Source organism: Colobus angolensis, unplaced genomic scaffold (genome assembly GCF_000951035.1).
Source record: "Colobus angolensis palliatus isolate OR3802 unplaced genomic scaffold, Cang.pa_1.0 Scaffold392, whole genome shotgun sequence".
In the NCBI taxonomy this organism is placed as follows: Eukaryota; Metazoa; Chordata; class Mammalia; order Primates; family Cercopithecidae; genus Colobus; species Colobus angolensis.
The window spans coordinates 657732-676539 of NW_012117288.1; the positions used below are offsets into that span (position 1 = coordinate 657732).

At 52.8% G+C, this 18808-nt stretch overlaps 2 protein-coding genes across 5 annotated transcripts; one reads left to right on the forward strand and one right to left on the reverse strand.

Moving 5' to 3' along the window:
• Positions 1-1946: 1946 nt before the first annotated feature.
• On the forward strand, positions 1947-7197 carry MAPK7 (mitogen-activated protein kinase 7). 3 transcript variants are annotated; one of them, XM_011955019.1, is made up of 7 exons: positions 1947-2234; positions 2570-2806; positions 3444-3609; positions 4272-5350; positions 5445-6124; positions 6464-6597; positions 6729-7197. In XM_011955019.1, exons 2-7 carry the CDS (start codon positions 2575-2577, stop codon positions 6880-6882), a joined length of 2445 nt encoding a protein of 814 aa, XP_011810409.1. In that variant the 5' UTR covers positions 1947-2234; positions 2570-2574; the 3' UTR covers positions 6883-7197. The 3 variants fall into 3 exon arrangements, with proteins under 3 accessions (XP_011810409.1, XP_011810410.1, XP_011810408.1); XM_011955018.1 differs by having other exon boundaries at positions 2015-2322; XM_011955020.1 differs by having other exon boundaries at positions 1960-2806.
• MFAP4 (microfibrillar-associated protein 4) lies at positions 7095-10880 on the reverse strand. 2 transcript variants are annotated; one of them, XM_011955017.1, is made up of 6 exons: positions 10790-10880; positions 10401-10479; positions 9951-10105; positions 9017-9113; positions 8758-8940; positions 7095-8368 (listed from the first exon to the last, which is right to left on the reverse strand). In XM_011955017.1, exons 1-6 carry the CDS (start codon positions 10793-10795, stop codon positions 8121-8123), a joined length of 768 nt encoding a protein of 255 aa, XP_011810407.1. In that variant the 5' UTR covers positions 10796-10880; the 3' UTR covers positions 7095-8120. The 2 variants fall into 2 exon arrangements, with proteins under 2 accessions (XP_011810407.1, XP_011810406.1); XM_011955016.1 differs by having other exon boundaries at positions 10681-10859.
• Positions 10881-18808: the final 7928 nt, after the last annotated feature.

Genomic DNA, 18808 nt, shown 5'->3' on the forward strand with positions numbered 1-18808 from the left:
TAGAAGGCCCTTTGCAACCATCTAAATGGATTCCCTCCTTGGCCAGCACACCCTAAAATTTAACCTGAAAGACCGGTTCAGGCCACAGTGGGAGATGGGAGTTGGACATGCCTCATTATACCCCTCCAACATTAACATCAACACAGACCATAAGTCTTTTAAGAAACATTTGTCTATTCTCTCTATAGCCTGCTACTGGGAGGCTTCAACTGCATAATAAAAGCTAGGTCTCCCGGCCGGGCCCAGTGGCTCACGCCTGTAATCCTAGCACTTTGGGAGGCCGGGGGAGGGCAGTGGATCACTTGAGGTGAGGAGTTCGAGACCAGCCTGGCCAACATGGTAAAACCCCATTTCTACTAAAATACCAAAAAAAAAAGCCGGGCTTGGTGGCTCACGCCTGTAATCCCAGCTACTCTGGAGGCTGAGGCAGGAGAATCGCTTGAATCCAGGAGGGGGAGGTTGCAGCAAGCCAAGATCGTGCCACTGCACTCCAGCCTGGGCAACAGAGCAAGACTCATTCTCAAAATAATACTAATATATTTTAAAAACCCAAAAAACCCTAGGTCTCCACAACCCCTTATCATAATCCAGATATTCCTTTCTATAGATAACTCTTGTAACCAACTGTCAATGAGGATATGTTTAAATCTACCTGTGACTTGGAAGCCCCTCCTCTTCGAGTTGTCCTGCCCTTCCAGAATAGACATTGAACAGACATTTCCCCGAAGGAGACAAATGGCCAATAAGCACATAAAATCAATGTCAATCTTGCACGTATTGATTTATGTATTATGTCTTCCTAAAATGTATAAAGGCTGGCTGTGCCCCATCTTGGGCACATGTTGTAGAACCTCTTGAGGCTATGTCACCAGCATGTCCTTAACCTTACCAAAATACTTTCTAAATTGACTTGAGACTTGTCTCAGATACTTGGTTCACATAAGTTTCTTTTAGCGGCGATGAAAATGTTCCATAAACCATTCTACCTAAAATTAGGTAGTGATGATGGCTGCTCAACTGTGAATACACCAAAAAACACCGAATTGTACACTATAAAAGGGTGAGTTTTATGGTATGTTATTAAAAGTTGTTTAAAAGTGAGGGACCCCTCCAGTTATTGATATGGAATGATCTTCAGGAAAAGAGAATATGTTACATTTTGTACATGAAAGGGGAGGTGGGTACGAATATGTATTTGTATTGCTTTTTTCTAGAAGCCGCCTAGGAGTGAAACCAAAATTCTTCTTCTTTCAGCCCTACCCCGTTCCCTTTAGAAAAATCTTTCCTTCCAGCTCACACTATCCACCATGTCCATCTTCGCCTTCTGGCACTGAGCCTTAGAGGGGCGGTGCTCCATAAACATTTGCTACATGAATGAAGGAATCAACCATCGGATTTTGGGGTGGGTCGGGGCAGCTCGGTTCCAGCGAGGGCTCCGCCTACCAGCGGGTTCCGCAGAGGGACAGAGGCCGGGCGGCCGCCTCGGTTAACTCCGCTGTAGCCCAAAGCACGGGAATCGCGGGACAAACAAACGAGCGGAGGGAACACATCTGCAGGCCAGGAAACCCCCAGGTGCGATCCAACTTGGCCGGAAACTGCGGAGAGGCTCAGCCACCGGAAGTCAGTGGAGGGTTCGGCCGGACGCTCTAGAATCCTGGAGGACCGAGATCTCTGTGGTTGGCCATGACGGGCACCTTCTACCGGGGATGACAGATTCCCAGAGCTCCTGGGACCGAGAAAATGGTGGGCACAATTCCCGGGGCGGAGGGGGACTTCGGGACCCAGTAGCCAAGATAACAGTCCCAGCCCCAAGCATCTCAGGCCGGACAGTTACCCGAGCTCACGGGACTAGCTGTGATTGGCCGGACGAGGTCGAGCGCTAGATGGGGACGCGCGCGCTACGTGCAGGGGCGTTGCCTTCCATTCACTTGGCGCCCGACTGCCAATGCGCATGCGTTTGAAGGCGGTGCCGGGCGGGGAGCACACCCCTGTGAAGTGCGGGGCACCCTTTGGGCGGCTCCCGCCGGCTAGCTGGACAGCGGCGCGCGCCAGGCGTGGCTTCCTCAGTCGGTGGGCTAGGATTGGGCGCAGCAGGTAGAAGGGGCAGGACCCTTCGCAGAAGGAGCTCAGCGACTGGCCAGAACCTGGAGGGAGCGTGGTGTTGGGAGGCGGGGCGGAGGGGGACGGACAGGGCAGCTCACGACGCTGAGGTGGTGGCCGCGGCCCTTGAATAAGTAAGTGAGCCACCCTCGGAGACTCCCGCGCTGGGGACGGGAGGCCGGTGAGCCTCGGGACCTCTGAAAGCCTTGAGGAGGCGCGGGGGTGAGTGCGGCCCGGGGGAATCCCAGGTGCCCCGCCCCTCCCTTTCTTCCTGGCCCGCGCCTCGCCTCCCCATCCCCCGACCCTGGCGGGGCCCCTGCTGGGCCCCGACCCCTGGGGTAGCGTGTTTTCCCTGAACCAACCGCGCGCTTGTGGCCCTTGTCGGTTTAGGGAACTGGGAAGTTCCCTGGTCCCGCTCCCCAGTCCGCAGAGGAGAGGCTGTCCCCTCCTCACCCGAGTCTCCACACAGACACCATGGCCGAGCCCCTGAAGGAGGAAGACGGCGAGGACGGCTCTGCGGAGCCCCCCGGGCCCGTGAAGGCCGAACCCGCCCACACCGCTGCCTCTGTAGCGGCCAAGAACCTGGCCCTGCTTAAAGCCCGCTCCTTCGATGTGACCTTTGACGTGGGCGACGAGTACGAGATCATCGAGACCATAGGCAACGGGGCCTACGGAGTGGTGTCCTCCGCCCGCCGCCGCCTCACCGGTGAGCTTCCTGAGCCGTCGCCTCCCAGATGTGGCAGCGTCGCAGGGAGTGGGAAACCGGCCCATCCCAGACAGCTGGGAAGGAAAGCCGGGTGCGAGTTCTGGCTCCAGTCAACACACGCTGACCAGGACCCTCTGCCTGCCAGGCTCCGGGGAGGCTCGGTTCTCTGAAACTCTGGCCTGGGGGTTTTGCCATCCTGCCTGCCTACTTCCTCTTTAGAAAAATGACAGTCCCAGTTAGACCAGAATGGAGAGCCAGTCCTTCGTGTCTAAGAGACAGATGTGTTCTGGAGCCAGACACTGGCACAAGGAACTGGTGGTGGGATGGGTGAGGTCTGAGATGCAGAGGGTGTAGGCATTAGAAACTGAACTCCACCACTGGGCAGTCGTGCAACCTCCAACAAGTTACTAAGCCATATTTCCTTCTCTTTAACATTGACCTATTGGGACCTGCCCCGTAGGGGATTTGTGAAGGTAACATTTAATAATGTAGGTAGCATGCTTGGCGCATAGTAGGTACCCAGTACTTGGTAGCTGTTGTCATTTGCATCCCAGAAGGGAGGTGTTGATAGGGGCTGGGTCGACTCTGCAGTTTCTTCAAGATATCCTCTGGTATGTCCCTGTTCCCTGCTCTTCAGGCCAGCAGGTGGCCATCAAGAAGATCCCTAATGCTTTCGATGTGGTGACCAATGCCAAGCGAACCCTCAGGGAGCTGAAGATCCTCAAGCACTTTAAGCACGACAACATCATCGCCATCAAGGACATCCTGAGGCCCACTGTGCCCTATGGCGAATTCAAATCTGTGTAAGAAGCGGGATGGGAGAGGGAGCCAGACTTGGGACTTTTCTGAAGGCTGCACCCATATTGCTGAAGTTCTGGAAAGGCAGCTGAATCTAATCTGAAGCAGGCTGGGAAAATTCCCACAGTCCTAGGACCAGTTCTCCTTTAGAGTTTTGCCAGGGACAAGTGTTATTCCTCAAGAAGTGTACAGATAATTTTACAGTTTGATAGAATCTTAGTATGTAGGATGTCAAATGTAGGACATTCTTACTATGACCACAGCCTCCTATTCCCATAGCAGACTTCACTAATCAATCACAGAACACTTTCCTACAGACAGTGGACAAGCCTGATCAATTTTCATCATAGTTCTTCAAGCTGCCACTACCAAACAATGGAGATAGCCCCAAAAGGAAACCTATTGGCCAGCCCTGGTGTAGTCCAACCCCATCTTTTATCTGATGGGGAAACTAGGTCTGGAGACAAAAGTGATTTAACCAAGTTCATGGAAAAGTCGTAGAGAATCTAAAACGTGATGCTCTTCTTCCATACCATGCCGTCAGCCCCTACGGGTCCCAGGGTAAGGCTGTTACCTGTCTGGAATCGAAAGGGTGTGGTGAGGATGGGGCTTGTCCCTGGAGTGTGATCAGGCCAACCCATGCTTCTCTCCTTCCTTCCCCTTCCAGCTATGTGGTCCTGGACCTGATGGAAAGCGACCTGCACCAGATCATCCACTCCTCACAGCCCCTCACACTGGAACACGTGCGCTACTTCCTGTACCAACTGCTGCGGGGCCTGAAGTACATGCACTCGGCTCAGGTCATCCACCGTGACCTCAAGCCCTCCAACCTATTGGTGAATGAGAACTGTGAGCTCAAGATTGGTGACTTTGGTATGGCTCGTGGCCTGTGCACGTCGCCCGCTGAACATCAGTACTTCATGACCGAGTATGTGGCCACGCGCTGGTACCGTGCCCCCGAGCTCATGCTCTCTTTGCATGAGTATACACAGGCCATTGACCTTTGGTCTGTGGGCTGCATCTTTGGTGAGATGCTGGCCCGGCGCCAGCTCTTCCCAGGCAAAAACTATGTACACCAGCTACAGCTCATCATGATGGTGCTCGGTACCCCATCACCAGCTGTGATTCAGGCTGTGGGGGCTGAGAGGGTGCGGGCCTATATCCAGAGCTTGCCACCACGCCAGCCTGTGCCCTGGGAGACAGTGTACCCAGGTGCCGACCGCCAGGCCCTATCACTCCTGGGTCGCATGCTGCGTTTTGAGCCCAGCGCCCGCATCTCAGCGGCTGCTGCCCTTCGCCACCCTTTCCTGGCCAAGTACCATGATCCTGATGATGAGCCTGACTGTGCCCCGCCCTTTGACTTTGCCTTTGACCGTGAAGCCCTCACTCGGGAGCGCATTAAGGAGGCCATTGTGGCCGAGATTGAGGACTTCCATGCAAGGCGCGAGGGCATCCGCCAACAGATCCGCTTCCAGCCTTCTCTACAGCCTGTGGCTAGTGAACCTGGCTGTCCAGATGTTGAAATGCCCAGTCCCTGGGCTCCCAGTGGGGACTGTGCCATGGAGTCTCCCCCACCAGCCCCACCACCATGCCCTGGCCCTGCACCTGACACCATTGATCTGACCCTGCAGCCACCCCCACCAGCCAGTGAGCCTGCCCCACCTAAGAAAGAGGGTGCCATCTCAGACAACACTAAGGCTGCCCTTAAAGCTGCCCTGCTCAAGTCTTTGAGAAGCCGGCTCAGAGGTACCTTGTGGGCAAGTCGGGTGGGCAGAGGGGAGACTTGGACTTGGACAAGGCTTCAGGCTTTTACCTTCTCCCCTGCCCAACTTCCCCACAGATGGCCCCAGCGCACCCCTGGAGGCTCCTGAGTCTCGGAAGCCGGTGACAGCCCAGGAGCGCCAGCGGGAGCGGGAAGAGAAGCGGCGGCGGCGGCAAGAGCGAGCCAAGGAGCGGGAGAAACGGCGGCAGGAGCGGGAGCGAAAGGAACGGGGGGCTGGGGCCTCTGGGGGCCCCTCCACTGACCCATTGGCTGGACTAGTGCTCAGCGACAATGACAGAAGCCTGTTGGAACGCTGGACTCGAATGGCCCGACCCCCAGCCCCGGCCCCGACCTCTGTGCCAGCCCCTGCCCCAATGCCAACGCCAACCCCAGCCCAACCTGCCAGTCCTCCCCCTGGCCCTGTAGCCCAGCCCACTGGCCTGCAACCACAACCTGCGGGCTCCACATCTGGCCCTGTACCCCAGCCTGCCTGCCCACCCCCTGGCCCTGCACCCCACCCCACTGGCCCTCCTAGGCCCATCCCTGTCCCTGCGCCACCCCAGATTGACACCTCTACCAGCCTCCTAGCTCCCCAGTCACTTGTGCCACCCCCTGGGTTGCCCGGCTCCAACACCCCAGGAGTTTTGCCTTACTTCCCACCTGGCCTGCCACCTCCAGACGCTGGGGAAGCCCCTCAGTCTTCCATGTCAGAGTCACCTGATGTCAACCTAGTGACCCAGCAGCTATCTAAGTCACAGGTAAGAGGGAGGCCCAGGCCATGGGGACACCTGGGTCTGGGCCAAAGGAAAATGGGTTCAAGAGTGGTCCCTGTTCCACAAAAACAGCAGCAGATGGGGCTTTATCTCTGAACATGTCCCCTTGCTCACAGAAGGAGCATAATGGCGATGAAGAGCTTGTTAGGAGACAAGTTAGATATTGGAAAGTGCCTGGCCCAGAGGTGGGGCCAGCTAGCACTCACTGACGGCCGAGACTGGTGTTAGCACTCCCAGGTATCCAGGCGGAGTAGTCAGCAGCATTGGGACGGGGTGCCCTGCAGACCTCAGTCTGCCTGCATTGTAATCTATCATTCCCTGCAGGTGGAGGACCCCCTGCCCCCTGTGTTCTCAGGCACACCAAAGGGCAGTGGGGCTGGCTACGGTGTTGGCTTTGACCTGGAGGAATTCTTAAACCAGTCTTTCGACATGGGCGTGGCTGATGGGCCACAGGATGGGTAAGGTGGCTGGACTGAGCTGCTAGACTGGGGCTGTGGGGAGAGGTTCCTGGTGCAGGAAGCATGCACCTGTGGGATGGGTGAGAGTCCAGCCTAGGCTAATAGCATCCCTCCCTTCCCTTCTCCTGCAGCCAGTCAGATTCAGCCTCACTCTCAGCCTCCCTGCTTGCTGACTGGCTTGAAGGCCATGGCATGAACCCTGCCGATATTGAGTCCCTGCAGCGTGAGATCCAGATGGACTCCCCAATGCTGCTGGCTGACCTGCCTGACCTCCAGGACCCCTGAGGCCCACAGCCTGTGCCTTGCTGCCACGGTAGACCTAGTTCCAAGATATCCATGGGAACATTCTCAAAGGCTTTAGCCCTGGACCCAGCAGGTGAGGCTCGGCTTGGATTATTCTGCAGGTTCATCTCAGACCCACCTTTCAGCCTTAAGCAGCCACCTGAGCCACCACCGAGCCATGACAGGATTGGGAGATCCCGACTCCCCCTGTACAATCCTTTTCAGTATTATATTTTTATTATTATTATGTTATTATTACACTGTCTTTTTGCCATCAAAATGAGGCCTGTGAAATACAAGGTTCCCTTCTGCACCTGACTCCAGGTGTGATTTTTGGAGTTCGGGGTAGGACACCATCAGTAGGGGAGCAAGGAGGAGCCAGGTGCCTACATTTGGGGGAATAAGCAAGTATGTTTGTGCGTGTGAAGCCCGTTCATTCAGGTTCTGAAGGTTTATTGAGACCTTCAGTCCCTGCCCACTCTCAGCCCTGCAGAGATTGTCCTCTGCTCCCTCATGTGGCTAAACCTCTCAACCCCCGGAGGGTATGGGGAAGACCTCATATATGCATGCCTACCTTGGCTGTGGCTGTGGCTGTTTCAGGGTGGTGTGCAGTAGCTGTGGTCTTGGTATAGAGCTTCGGGGGCTGGGATGGGTCATCAGGGGAAGCTGAGTATGATAGTGAGGTGGGCTGGGGTTCCACGGTACTCGCCACAGGGGAGTAAGTTGGTGGGAGGAAGGCTGAGGATGAGACATGGTTTGAGAGCAGCCGGAGGAGTGCTGGGCTGTGGCCTAGAATACACCATGGCCCTGTTCACACTGTACTGCTCAGCCTAGCACACTAGGGTGGCCCAGACAGGGGTCCACAGTGAGGAAGCAGGACAAGATGGCACACAAAGGCCTGCAGCTGGGAGGATGGCTCCTGGCTGTCAGCTGTTGGGACAGGGTGGAGGCAACTCATTCTCATGGAGCCCAGCCAGGTCCAGGCTAGAACCATGTGCTTCTCGGAAAAGGCCTGGGGAGCTGCTGGCAGCGTAACTTCAGGTGTAGGGGAGCTGGGTCTGGCTTAGGAATGGATGCCCTGGGTGTGTGACAGGGATGAGGCATGGCTGAGAGCCACAGGCCCCCTTGTAAGGAGTTGGTGCTCGGGACTCAGCAGAAGCATGCATCAGGGGCAGCAGAGGGAGCACTCATGGAGACCATGCGTGTCCAGGGGAGGAAAGGGGCCTGAGGGGGCCAGCCCCTCAGGCCCGACGGATTTTCATCTCAGTGCGCTTGAGGGAGTAGTAGAAGCCCTTCCACTGGGCCCAGTTGATGCCATTGGCATAGGAGAGGTGGGAGCCACCTAGGTAGAAGCCATTGAGGTTGGCGAAGTGGCAGCTGCGGAACCAGAAGGCTCCTGAGGAGAGAGCCGCGCAGTTCTGCACAAAGAGGTCCTGGTCCCGGTCAAAGGTAGAGAACTTCTGGCCACTGTGGTAGGACAGGGAGTCACCTAGCAGAGGGGAGAAGGGTTGGGGCTGCTGAGGTAGGGAACTGAGCTCTTAGCTGGCCGGGAGAGGGTGACAATGGCGACTGTGAGAGATATCACGTGGCAGCCTGGTGGGATGGGGGCACCCTCCCTGAGCCAGATGTTGGGTAGATGTGCTTCTGCAATGAAGAGAAACAGCTGCTCCGCCACAGAGTTGCCTGGAGCAGGTCCAGGATGGCTGCTTCCCAGGGCTGAGGCCCAAGCTGGTTTGAGCTGGTTTGGAGCCAGCTGTGGCCCTTCCAGACCCAGGAGGGTTGAAGGAGGGGCCTGAAGGAGGTTGGGGCTGACTGAGCAGGGCCAGCCCTGCCTTCTTTCCCCTCACAGCCCCTCCTAAAGCTAACGGCGGGGTATACCTGCCCCGCCGTCCTCGAAGCCTGCCACATAGAGGGTGTAGCCATCCTCCTCTGCACTGACCGCGTTCGGGGAGATGGAGAAGTCAGCGTACTTGGCGTAGGCCGTGTTGTTCTCAAAGTCCTCCAAGTCCACTCGCAGCTCGTACTTCTGCTTCAGCGTCAGGAGGTGCATGTTCTGCAGCCCTGGGGAGGAGGGGCAGTTGGTCAACAAGGACCTGGCCCTGGGGCAGCCCCTCAGCCCACCTGGTCCCTGCCTTACCCAGCCAGTACTCTCCATCGGCACGGCCGAAGCCCAGCTTGTAGTCATTCCAGCCCCGGAAGAAACTCACTGAGCCATTGAATCTCTTCTGGAAAACCTGGAGCAGAGAAGATGAGACTGGACCATCAAGGGTCCAGTGGGCAGGGTTCTGGGCCCACCTCAAGCATGGACCCTGTTATGCTGTGGCCAGTTTGTTAAAGGACTGAGTTGTGGGGGGTAGTGGGAGTGGGGTTGCTAAAACAAGGTCCACATTGGCACCAGGCCCCCTGTGGAGCAACTGCCAGCACCCACCTGGGCTCTTCATACCCAGTTTCGTATAGAGGCAGGAAAGAGGCTAAGAGGGGGGCGCTCTAGAGTTCTAGTGCTTAGCTGTGGGACCTGGGCAAGTTCCTTCACCTCTCTGGGCTTTAGTTCCTCAGTACTTCCCAGGATTATTGTGAGGCTTATATGCATTAACCTACCTCAGCCGGGCGCAGTGGCTCACGCCTGTTATCCCAGCACTTTGGGAGGCTGAGGTGGGCGGATCACCTGAGGTCAGGAGTTCAAGGCCAGTTTGGCCAACATGGTGAAACCCCATCTCTACTAAAAATAAAAAAATTAGCTGGGCGTGGTGGCGCATGCCTGTAATCCCAGCTACTTGGGAAGCTGAGGCAGGAGAATTGTTTGAACCTGGGAGGTGGAGGTTGCAGCAGTGAGCTGAGATGGAGCCACTGCCCTCGAGCCTGGACGACAGAGCAAGACTCCTCCTCAAAGCAAACAGACAAACACCTACCTCAGGCACTTAGAATTAAGTGTTGGCAGCTGCTCAGAAGATGTGCTGTGGGTATCATCCCCATTTTAGAGATGAAGAAACTGAGGTTCACAGATGTGAAGCCCAGGGTCACAGGGCTGGGATTAGAACCAGCTCTGGCCTCTGTTCCCTCCTCCCACTCACCGTCCACTTCCCGCCCTCGGTGGTCATGTCACAGAAGACGGGCACAGGCACACTGGGGCCCGAGGGGTAGATGAGGTACACGCCATCTGACTGGTAGCCCTGGGCATAGATGTCGTCACAGTCCAGGGGTTGCTGAAGGCAAAACCTCTCCAGAGCTGGGGGTGGGGACATGGGGACAGTGAGGAGAGTGGGACTATGGCATCACTGACACCTCAGCACCCCAAGACTTGCCTTAGTCCCTGGGGCTGGGGGAATTTGACACAAGGAGTCATGGAAGATTTCTTCAAGGGAGATGAGCAATGCTTATGTCATCCATCTGCCCCATTTTGTAAAGGAGGAACCTGAGTCCTGCAGAGCTGGGGCTCAGCCCTGACAGTCTGTTCTGACAGTCCAGCCTCTCCTTGCCCAACCTGTGGGCCAGGCCTCATCTGTGAGTGTGGGGCTGCTTACCATCTCCTCGGATCCCGGAGACCTGGGGGGCACACGGGGGCGTGGAGAGAAGCAGCAGCAGCGGCAGGGCCAGGAGGGCCTGGCGATGGGCAGAGAGGGTCAGCGCAGCCCCTTCCCAGCTTGAGACCCCCTTTTCTCTTTGTATTTGCCCCCACCATGCGTGCATATGCTGCCCTTGCCTGAATCCCTCTCCTGCCATTTGGCCCCTTTCCCCACCCTACCCCCTCTCCGGCCAAGTAACCCCACTCTCTGGGACAGGCTATATACCCTCATAGCTTACAAGTTTCAAGAGAACTCCTCGTGCCTTCATAGTCCCCTCTGTGGCCAGGGGCCTCTGGAGTGGGCTCAATTCCCCAGTGCTATGAGTCCCCCCACCCTGGGCCCCGTACCTTCATGCTGTCAGTTCTGCTCAAAGTGGCTGGGTGTCTGCGGCCCCAGACTGCAACCGCCCAGAGTTATGTGCTGGGCCCCCGCCAGCCGCCCCAGCCCCGCCCCCCTTCCCGTAGCTGCAGAACCCCCCTCTCCCCACCCCAGACAACCAGCATCAGTTTACACTATCAGGGGGCTGGGAGGTGGGGCCGGAGCCAGGGGACCACCTGTGTCTCATTAGGCCTGTCGGGCAAAGTACTGCAGACGTTAACTCCCTGCTGGCTCCAGCTGTTCCCTGGATCCCACTCCATCCGCCATTCGCCACCCGCCCCGCTAGACCTGTGGGCCCCCTGGCACCCCCAGGCAGCCCCAGCCCACCGCAGCCTGTCCCCTGCTTCCTGATGGGCCCCCCCTGCAGATGTCTGTTTATTCTTTCCCCCTCCTTCCCTGGCCTGTGTTTCATCAGCCATTGAGGGGGAGGGCTGAGGGGGTGTCATATGCCTGGCTTCTGGGGAGGGGAGGCCTGCTCTGGGGGAGCAGAAGGCTGAGGGGACAGCTTCAGAGCTCCTGATGTGGGAGCCTGGCTGGGGCTGGTGGGGGGGACAGAGGCAGCAGTCTCCTGGCACGCCTGGGACATTTCTGAGCCATGAGCACAAGGCTGCTGGCGTCCAACTGCTCTGTCTGCCCCAGCTCAGGCCAGGCAGGGCCCCTCTCCAGCCCCCCTCGCCAGCACCCCCTCACTCTGGCCACCTCAGGCCCGCTCTTTTCCCCTCCCACAGTTCCCTGGCCCATCTCTCTGGCTCACATGCACAGGGTATGGGACCTCTTTTGTTTCTCCTCACTCCACCCTCCTTCCTTCTTCCAAACCCTTCACTTTGGCTCCCACACCTCCCAGACTCTACTTCATCTGAATCTCCCTGCTTCTGGGCTCTCTCCTCCCATCCCTGGCACACTACCAGGAGAGTTGTTCTAGATGGCCTCTCAGATTATGTCACCCTGCTTAAGCCTCATGGCTCCCTATTGCCTCAGGGCTGAGGCTAGGTTTTCACCTTGGACATGAAAAGAATTTCAAGTCTGTCTCTGGCCTACCTTGAGGACCTTGTCCCTTATTGCTGTGACTCAAACTACAGTGCAGCCACCCCAGACTTCTCACCATGGAGGTCCCCACTCCTTTGTGCTGCCCCCTGTGGTGCCCACTCATCTGCCTCCTTTTCTTGGCCATAAGGGCCAGTGAGCAGGGTCTGTGTCTCATTTCTGCATGCTCAGTGCCCATCACAGAGCCTGGCACAGAGTAGGCTTGATATGTACATGCACAGTCACTCACATATTTTTATATATAGGTAAGATACTAGAGTCGGGGCTTCGCTCTGTTGTCCAGTTGCAATCATAGCTCACTGCAGCCTCAAGCTCCTGGGCTCAAGTGATCCTCCCACCTCAGCCTCCTAAGGAGCTAGGACTACAAGTGTGCCACCACACCCAGCTAATTTTTAAATTGTTTTGTAGAGATGGGGGGGTCTCCCTATGTTGCCCAGGCTGGTCTTGAACTGGCCTCCAGTGTTCCTCCCACCTTAGTCTCCCAAGAAGCTGGGACTATAGGGCCACCACAGGTATGTTTTGAGCGCTGTGTGCTATAGGCTATGCTGGCTGCTGAGGATACAGTATCTGCCCTGCGGAGTGGCAAGCACAGGTTTTGGACAGTGAATTGCAAATGTAAGGTGTGTTACAAAAGGACATTTGTATTGAATGGATGAACAGATGAAAGATTCAAAGGCAAAGTGATGAGGCAGCTCTGGCTTAGGTCCCATCTCTCCACTCCTGAATCAATAGATAAGCCCCTTGGAAAAGCCCCAGCTGGCCTCCCTGACTTGGTTCTGTGATTGCCTGTGTTCATAGTTGTGTCTTGTGTCAGGCTGCCTCAGTTCAAATCTAGGTTCTGTTGCCTGTTAGCTGGGTGACCTTGCACAAATTACCTTGTCTCTCTGTGCCTTGGTTTCCTCCTCTGTAAAATGAGGATAGTCATAGTATCTACTTCATGGGGGTGTGGTAAGGATTAAGTAATACATATCAAGTTCCTAGAACACTGCTACAATTGGCAACTATTTAGTAAATATTAGCTATTGTCATAGTCATAATAAACATCATGATTCTCATATGAATGGGTTGTCTTCAACACAGCTTGTATTCTTGCCTGTGGAAGAGACAGTTAGCTGGCTCTCAATACTCGTTCTTCCCTAAGTCCTCAGTAGTAAGATTTGATTTTTATCTGGGCTCATTGTCCAGCCTCCCTTGTAGCTAGATGACGTCACACATCTGAATTTTGGCCAATAAGATGCCAACTTATTGTTGTAAAGGTAGGTGGCTTGTCCCTCTTCATCCTGCACTCTGTCCTACTGAATGTGATGGCTGGAGCTCTAGCTGCCACCTTGGACAGTGGGGATGAGGAGGATGAGGCCTCATCAGGGGATGGCAGAGGAGGAACTGGCAAAGCCTCTCACGACTTTGTGGAGTGGGTCCAAAAACAGCCCTGGACTGCCGTCCTCTAGGCCTTTTTTATGCAGGAAAGAAAGAAACTTCTGTGTACTTTAAGTCTTTGTGGGTTTTTTTTTCTGTTACACACAGCTGAATCTAATCCTGATTTCTTCTTTCAGCAAATGCCAGCTAATTTTAACACAAGTCTATAAAAGGGAAAATAATGAAAAAAAATCAGTCATCAAAACAAATAATAAAATGGTCCAAAGTCAAGTATTGAAGACTTTTGGAGAATATCACTAATGAGCAAACCTAGAAACTCCCCCTCCTGCTAAAAAAGAGAGAATTAAGATATGAGGTATCAATTGCATTTTGCCAATTAGTTTTTACTTAAAAAATGTAATAATGTGTGTGGATGCAGCAAAGCAGGCACTGTGTTCACTGGATGTGGCTGGAAATTAGTTTAACTTTTGTGGGAAAGAAATTTGGTAATAACATACCCAGAGTCGGTAATCCTTCTAAGATGTCTGGAGGAACTACTCTGACATGTTGAAGAGGCTACAGATACAGTTAGGGGACATTACTTGTCAGCTGCCCAGCATGGGAAACCTCTTCCCACGTTTGGAGTGTTCCTCTCCTAATTAGAATGCTGGGTGTTCACATTCCCAGGGTTCCTTGCAGTTTCATTGAAGGCACATGGCCTTGGTTTAGCTGATAAAATGCACAGTCCTGGGCTTCATTTTGGGAGAAAGTGATTTGAGAAGCAGGAGCAGGAAGAATCCGTTCCTGGGGTGATGGTGACCCCAGTGCTGTCTGGGTCCTAGTTTCTCTGGGTGGTTGGTGGTGGCTTGGCAAGCGCAATGCTGAGTGACACTGGCTTAGTCTCAGGCTGCAAAGCCCTGAGCTTGGTTCTCAGTTCTCCCAGTGATCAGTTTGCTCTGCCTGCTAATGTTTTTGAAAGTGACCCCAACTCACATGCATGAAGATGTTTGTGTCTGGATTCTGTCATTGCCAACAACAGACACTAACTCTGACTTTGTTGGGAGGCTTTGCTGAGAGTCTAGACTAGGGGTGGGTGGGAGCTGAGGCTGCCCTGGACTCTGGAAAGCAGGCCCTCAGTGGGGGTCCTGTGGTGGGACAATGTCGGGTTGATGCTGCTCAATGCACAGGGCTATGGCTTTGTCTGTCTGCCAGATTCCAGGAGTGGGGAGGACTCATCCCACCGGCCTTGCTTGGGTTGTTTTACGCATCCCTTGGAAAGGGGGTTGCGGTTGGACGCCTTTCATTTGCCTCCCCACCTTTCTCCGTACTGCCCTGGGCCCCGGGAGGCCAGCCTCACCCTCTGGTTTCTGATTGGGTCCAGCCAGTGAGGAGCCTAGCAGGCTTCAGTGAAAAGGAGAATGAAGTAGGAATATTCATTCCCCTCCTTGTAGCATCCCCACAGGCTGGCTTTGTTTCTCAGCCAACAGTCTCCAGTCCTGCCAGGCAGCCATCTCCATAACAGCCCCCTGACTCACTGTGGGCGAGGCGACTCCTTCCTCCTCTGCCCCCTTCAGGTCTAGGGGTGTTGATAGCCCTGGTGTTACCAGCCCAGAGATAGGAGGCCATCTCCTGCTCACACCTCAGCAAATAGTCCTTTTATTAATTGCTACTCAAATTGTCCTAATCTGAGTGTTACTTGATGGAAACTGGACTGATTCGGACAGAGAGGCATCCCTGATGATAATACAGAAAATGAGTGTGAGATTAGGAGGGGAAGTGGCCGCAGGTGTACAAAAAAGTCTCCCTCTGTCATAGTCATTGTAATGTACGCTGTAATATTGTCAAACCCAGATGGCTCAGTAAAAACGGATGACCCCCTGTGCTTCCTCGATGTCATTTTGATAGGACATTTGCTCAAGTTGGTGTGGCACCCGCCCCTGGGTTAGGCCTGTGCTGGTTGTTCTCTGCGTTGCCTGATCCACCCACATCCTCCTCTGTGCCCGGGTGGCTGCCCTGTAGGGAGGGCATCACTGGGTTTCCATGGCCCCTGGCTTCCAGCTGGGTTTGACTAATGGGAGACACCAACAGGAGATAGGAGAAGAGAGAGGTTGAAGTATTTCTCCCCAGCTCCTGTCCTGATAGGCACTGCAGTTTTGGCCGTAGCTGTGCCTGCTGTCCTCCACCCCCCCACCTCCTGATGACATCTCCTGCCACAACCTCCCTCACTGTCTCCAGTAACCCAGTTTCCTCCCCTTGCCCCTCAGGCTGGGATGATGAGGGCTCTCATCCTTGCTAGTCCCAGGATGCCTCAATGCCCCATGTTGGTTTTCTTAATATTCACACCCAAGTAAATAGTCCCTTCATTAAATTCTCTGAAGAAAAAAACAACACAAAATAAAACCCAAACAGCTGAGTTCACCCTTTGTTTCCTGAGAGGACCCTGACTGACTCAAGGTCTTACTTTGGTTTCCTCTAAAAGCACAGCCGCCTGTGGAGTGGAGCTTTTTCTGTTGTTTTGGACAACAGCTAAGGACAAGACCTCTATTCTCTCTGCTGGTGCAGACATCTCCCTGTGTGTCTTGCTGGCAGGCAGCTAGACTGCTCCTTTATCTACCCTTCTGTATCCAGAGCTAGAGAAGCCTGAGGAGAGGTTTGAAGGAAACTCATCAAAGCAGAGAACACCTAGGGAGAAGAGATGGTGGGTCCCCCCAACCCAGGCCAAGCAAAGGGGCTCCGTGAGAGGGGCTGTCTGCCAGAAGGACAGACTTTGGCTGAGCTGCCCAAACCCAAGGGCTCTTTCCAGAGGTCGCTGCTGCAGCAAAGTGAGAACAACTGTTTGGAAGACGGGGGGTGAAGCCTGGGGCTGCCTGAAGTGAAGAGAAGAGAGAGGGCAGGGGCTCACACAGTCATCGTTTGGCAGGACACGGATGTGGTATTCTGAGTGGGTGCTGTGGAATATGAGGTCAGATCGGAATCAAGCCCATCCTCGTAACCTCATTTTACCTTAACTACCTCTTTAAAGGCTGTATCTCCAAATATAGTCGCATTCCAAGGTACTGCATGGTACAGCTTCAGTATGAATGTTGGGGGACACAATTCATCCCATAACAAGCATCTTCGAAGCACCAGGCACTCTTTAACCCTTTGTAGGCATCCGTGCACAAAACGGAATCTCCAGCCCTCCTGGAGCTACGGAAGAGAAAGAAAAGTAAGTGAAATGATGATAAGTACTATGAAAAATGAAGCAGGAAAGCGGCAGGAATGGGGCCAAAATTTGGGACAGGGCATGTCCAGAAGGCCGTAGTGTGGAGATGGTAATGGCAAACTCTGGGTCCAAGGGCAGACACAGACATGTTGTGGTGGGGAACACTGTATCTTATTTCTCTAACATGGGGGAAGGTTTTAGGAGGGATTTGGTGTCTCTCCCCACCTTTTTATAGTTTGGGACGAGATCAGTTGATGGAGTTCAGGGTGTGGCAGAGAGAAGAGGCAGATTAGAGATGGAGAGGGTGTTGAATATAGGCTAAAACATTTGAACTTGATCCCAAGGGCCTTTGGGATTAGGGTATATTGAGATATGTAACTTAGGTTCCTGGTTTTACTTTGATGTGTAGATGCTATATAACTGGGGAGAAAGCATACAGATTAGAGGTCTTTTTGTTGTTAAATAAACAAATGCATGTGTATAATTGGGATAAAAGGGGTACTTGGAGGCTGTATATGGAGAAACAGCAGTCCCTAGCCCTGTGTTTGATGAGTCCTGGGGTTGAGTCTTTTCTCTTTCATTGTGCTCGCCAGCAAGTGGAGGTTTGTGTCCCTCAGTTCTGAGAAAATTATTTTCTATTACTTCTTTGGCTATTTCTTTCCTCCATTTTCTCTGTTCTCTTTGTGATAATTTTATTAGTTGGATATTGGATCTCTTAAATTGATCCTATGTTATATATTGCCCAAAAAATCCTCTGTGCTCTGCCAACCATCTCTTCGTCCCCCTAAACCCCTGGCAACTACTGAACTTTTTATTGTCTCCATAATTTTATCTTTTCCAGGATGTCATATAGCTGGAATCATATAATAATTTGCAGCCTTTTCAGATTGGCTTCTTTCACTTAATGGTATGCATTTAAGGTTCTTCCATGTCTTCTCATGGTGTGATAGCTCATTTGTTTTCAACACTGAATACTATGCAGTTGTCTGGATGTACCCCAGTTTATTTATCTATTCACTTAATAAAGGACATCTTGGTTGCTTCCAAGTTTGGGTGATTATGAATAAAGCTGCTATGAACATCTGTGTGCAGGTTTTGTGTGGACAGACATTTTCAACTCGGGTAAATAACAAGGAGCATGATTGCTGGGTCATATGGTTAAGACTTTGTTTAGTTTTGTAAAAAAACTGCTAAACTATCTTCCAAAGTGTCTGTACCTTTTTGTATTCCTACCAGCAATGAATGATTGCTGTTCCATATCCTTGCTAGAATTTAGTATTGTCATTGTTTTTTTACTTTAGCTAGTCTTATAGGTATGTAATGATATTTTGTGATTTTAATTTGAATCATTTAATAGCAAATGATGTTGAACATCTTTTCATGTGCTTGTTTGCCATCTGTATCTTTTTCAGTGAAAAATCTGTTCATGTCTTTTCCCATGTTCTTTTTTTTTGAGACAGGGGCTTGCTCTGTCACCCAGGCTGGGTGTAGTGGTGCAGTCTCAGCTCACTACAGCCTCAACCTCCTAGGTTCAGGCCATCCTCCCACCTCAGCTTCCTAAGTAGCTGGGACTACAGGCATGCGCCACCACGCTTGGCTAATTTTTGTATTTTTTTTAGAGACGTGGTTTTGTCATGTTGCCCAGGCTGCTCTCTAACTCCTGGACTCAAGCAATCCTCTGACCTCAGCCTCCCAATGTGCTGGGATTACAGGCATGAGCCACTGCACCCACTCCCCACACCCATCTTCTAATTGGACCATTTGCTTTTTTCTGCTGGAGTTTTGAGAGACCTTTATGTATTTTAGATACTAGTGCGTTGTCAGCTATGTGGTTTGCAAATATTTTTACCCATTCTGTGGCTTGTCTTTTTATCCTCTTAACAGGGCCAGTCTTTTATAGAGCAAACCTTTTAAATTTTGATTAAGTTGAATTAGTCAACTTGGCGTTTTTGGTGTTATATCTAGCAACTTTTTGCCTAGTCCTAGGTCCCAAAGATCTTCTATTTTTTTCTAGTTTTGTAATTTTACATTTAAGTTGGTGATCCACTTTAAGTTAATATTTATAGAAGTCAAGTTCTTGTTTTCCCCCTTCTTTTTGTAGATTCCTTAGGATTTTCCACATAGATAATTAGGTCATCTGCAAATAGGGGGAAGTTTATTTCATCCTTTCCTATCTGTGTATCTGTTATCTCCTTTTCTGTTCTTATTGCACTGGCTAGAATTTCTAATCCTGTGTTGAATAAGAATGATGAGAGCAGATATCATTGCCTAGTTCCTGATTTTAGCAAGAAAGCATCCAAGGCTAGGTGTGGTGGCTCATGCCTGTAATCCCAATACTTTGGGAGGCCAAGGTGGGAGGATCACTTTAACCCAGGAGGTGGAG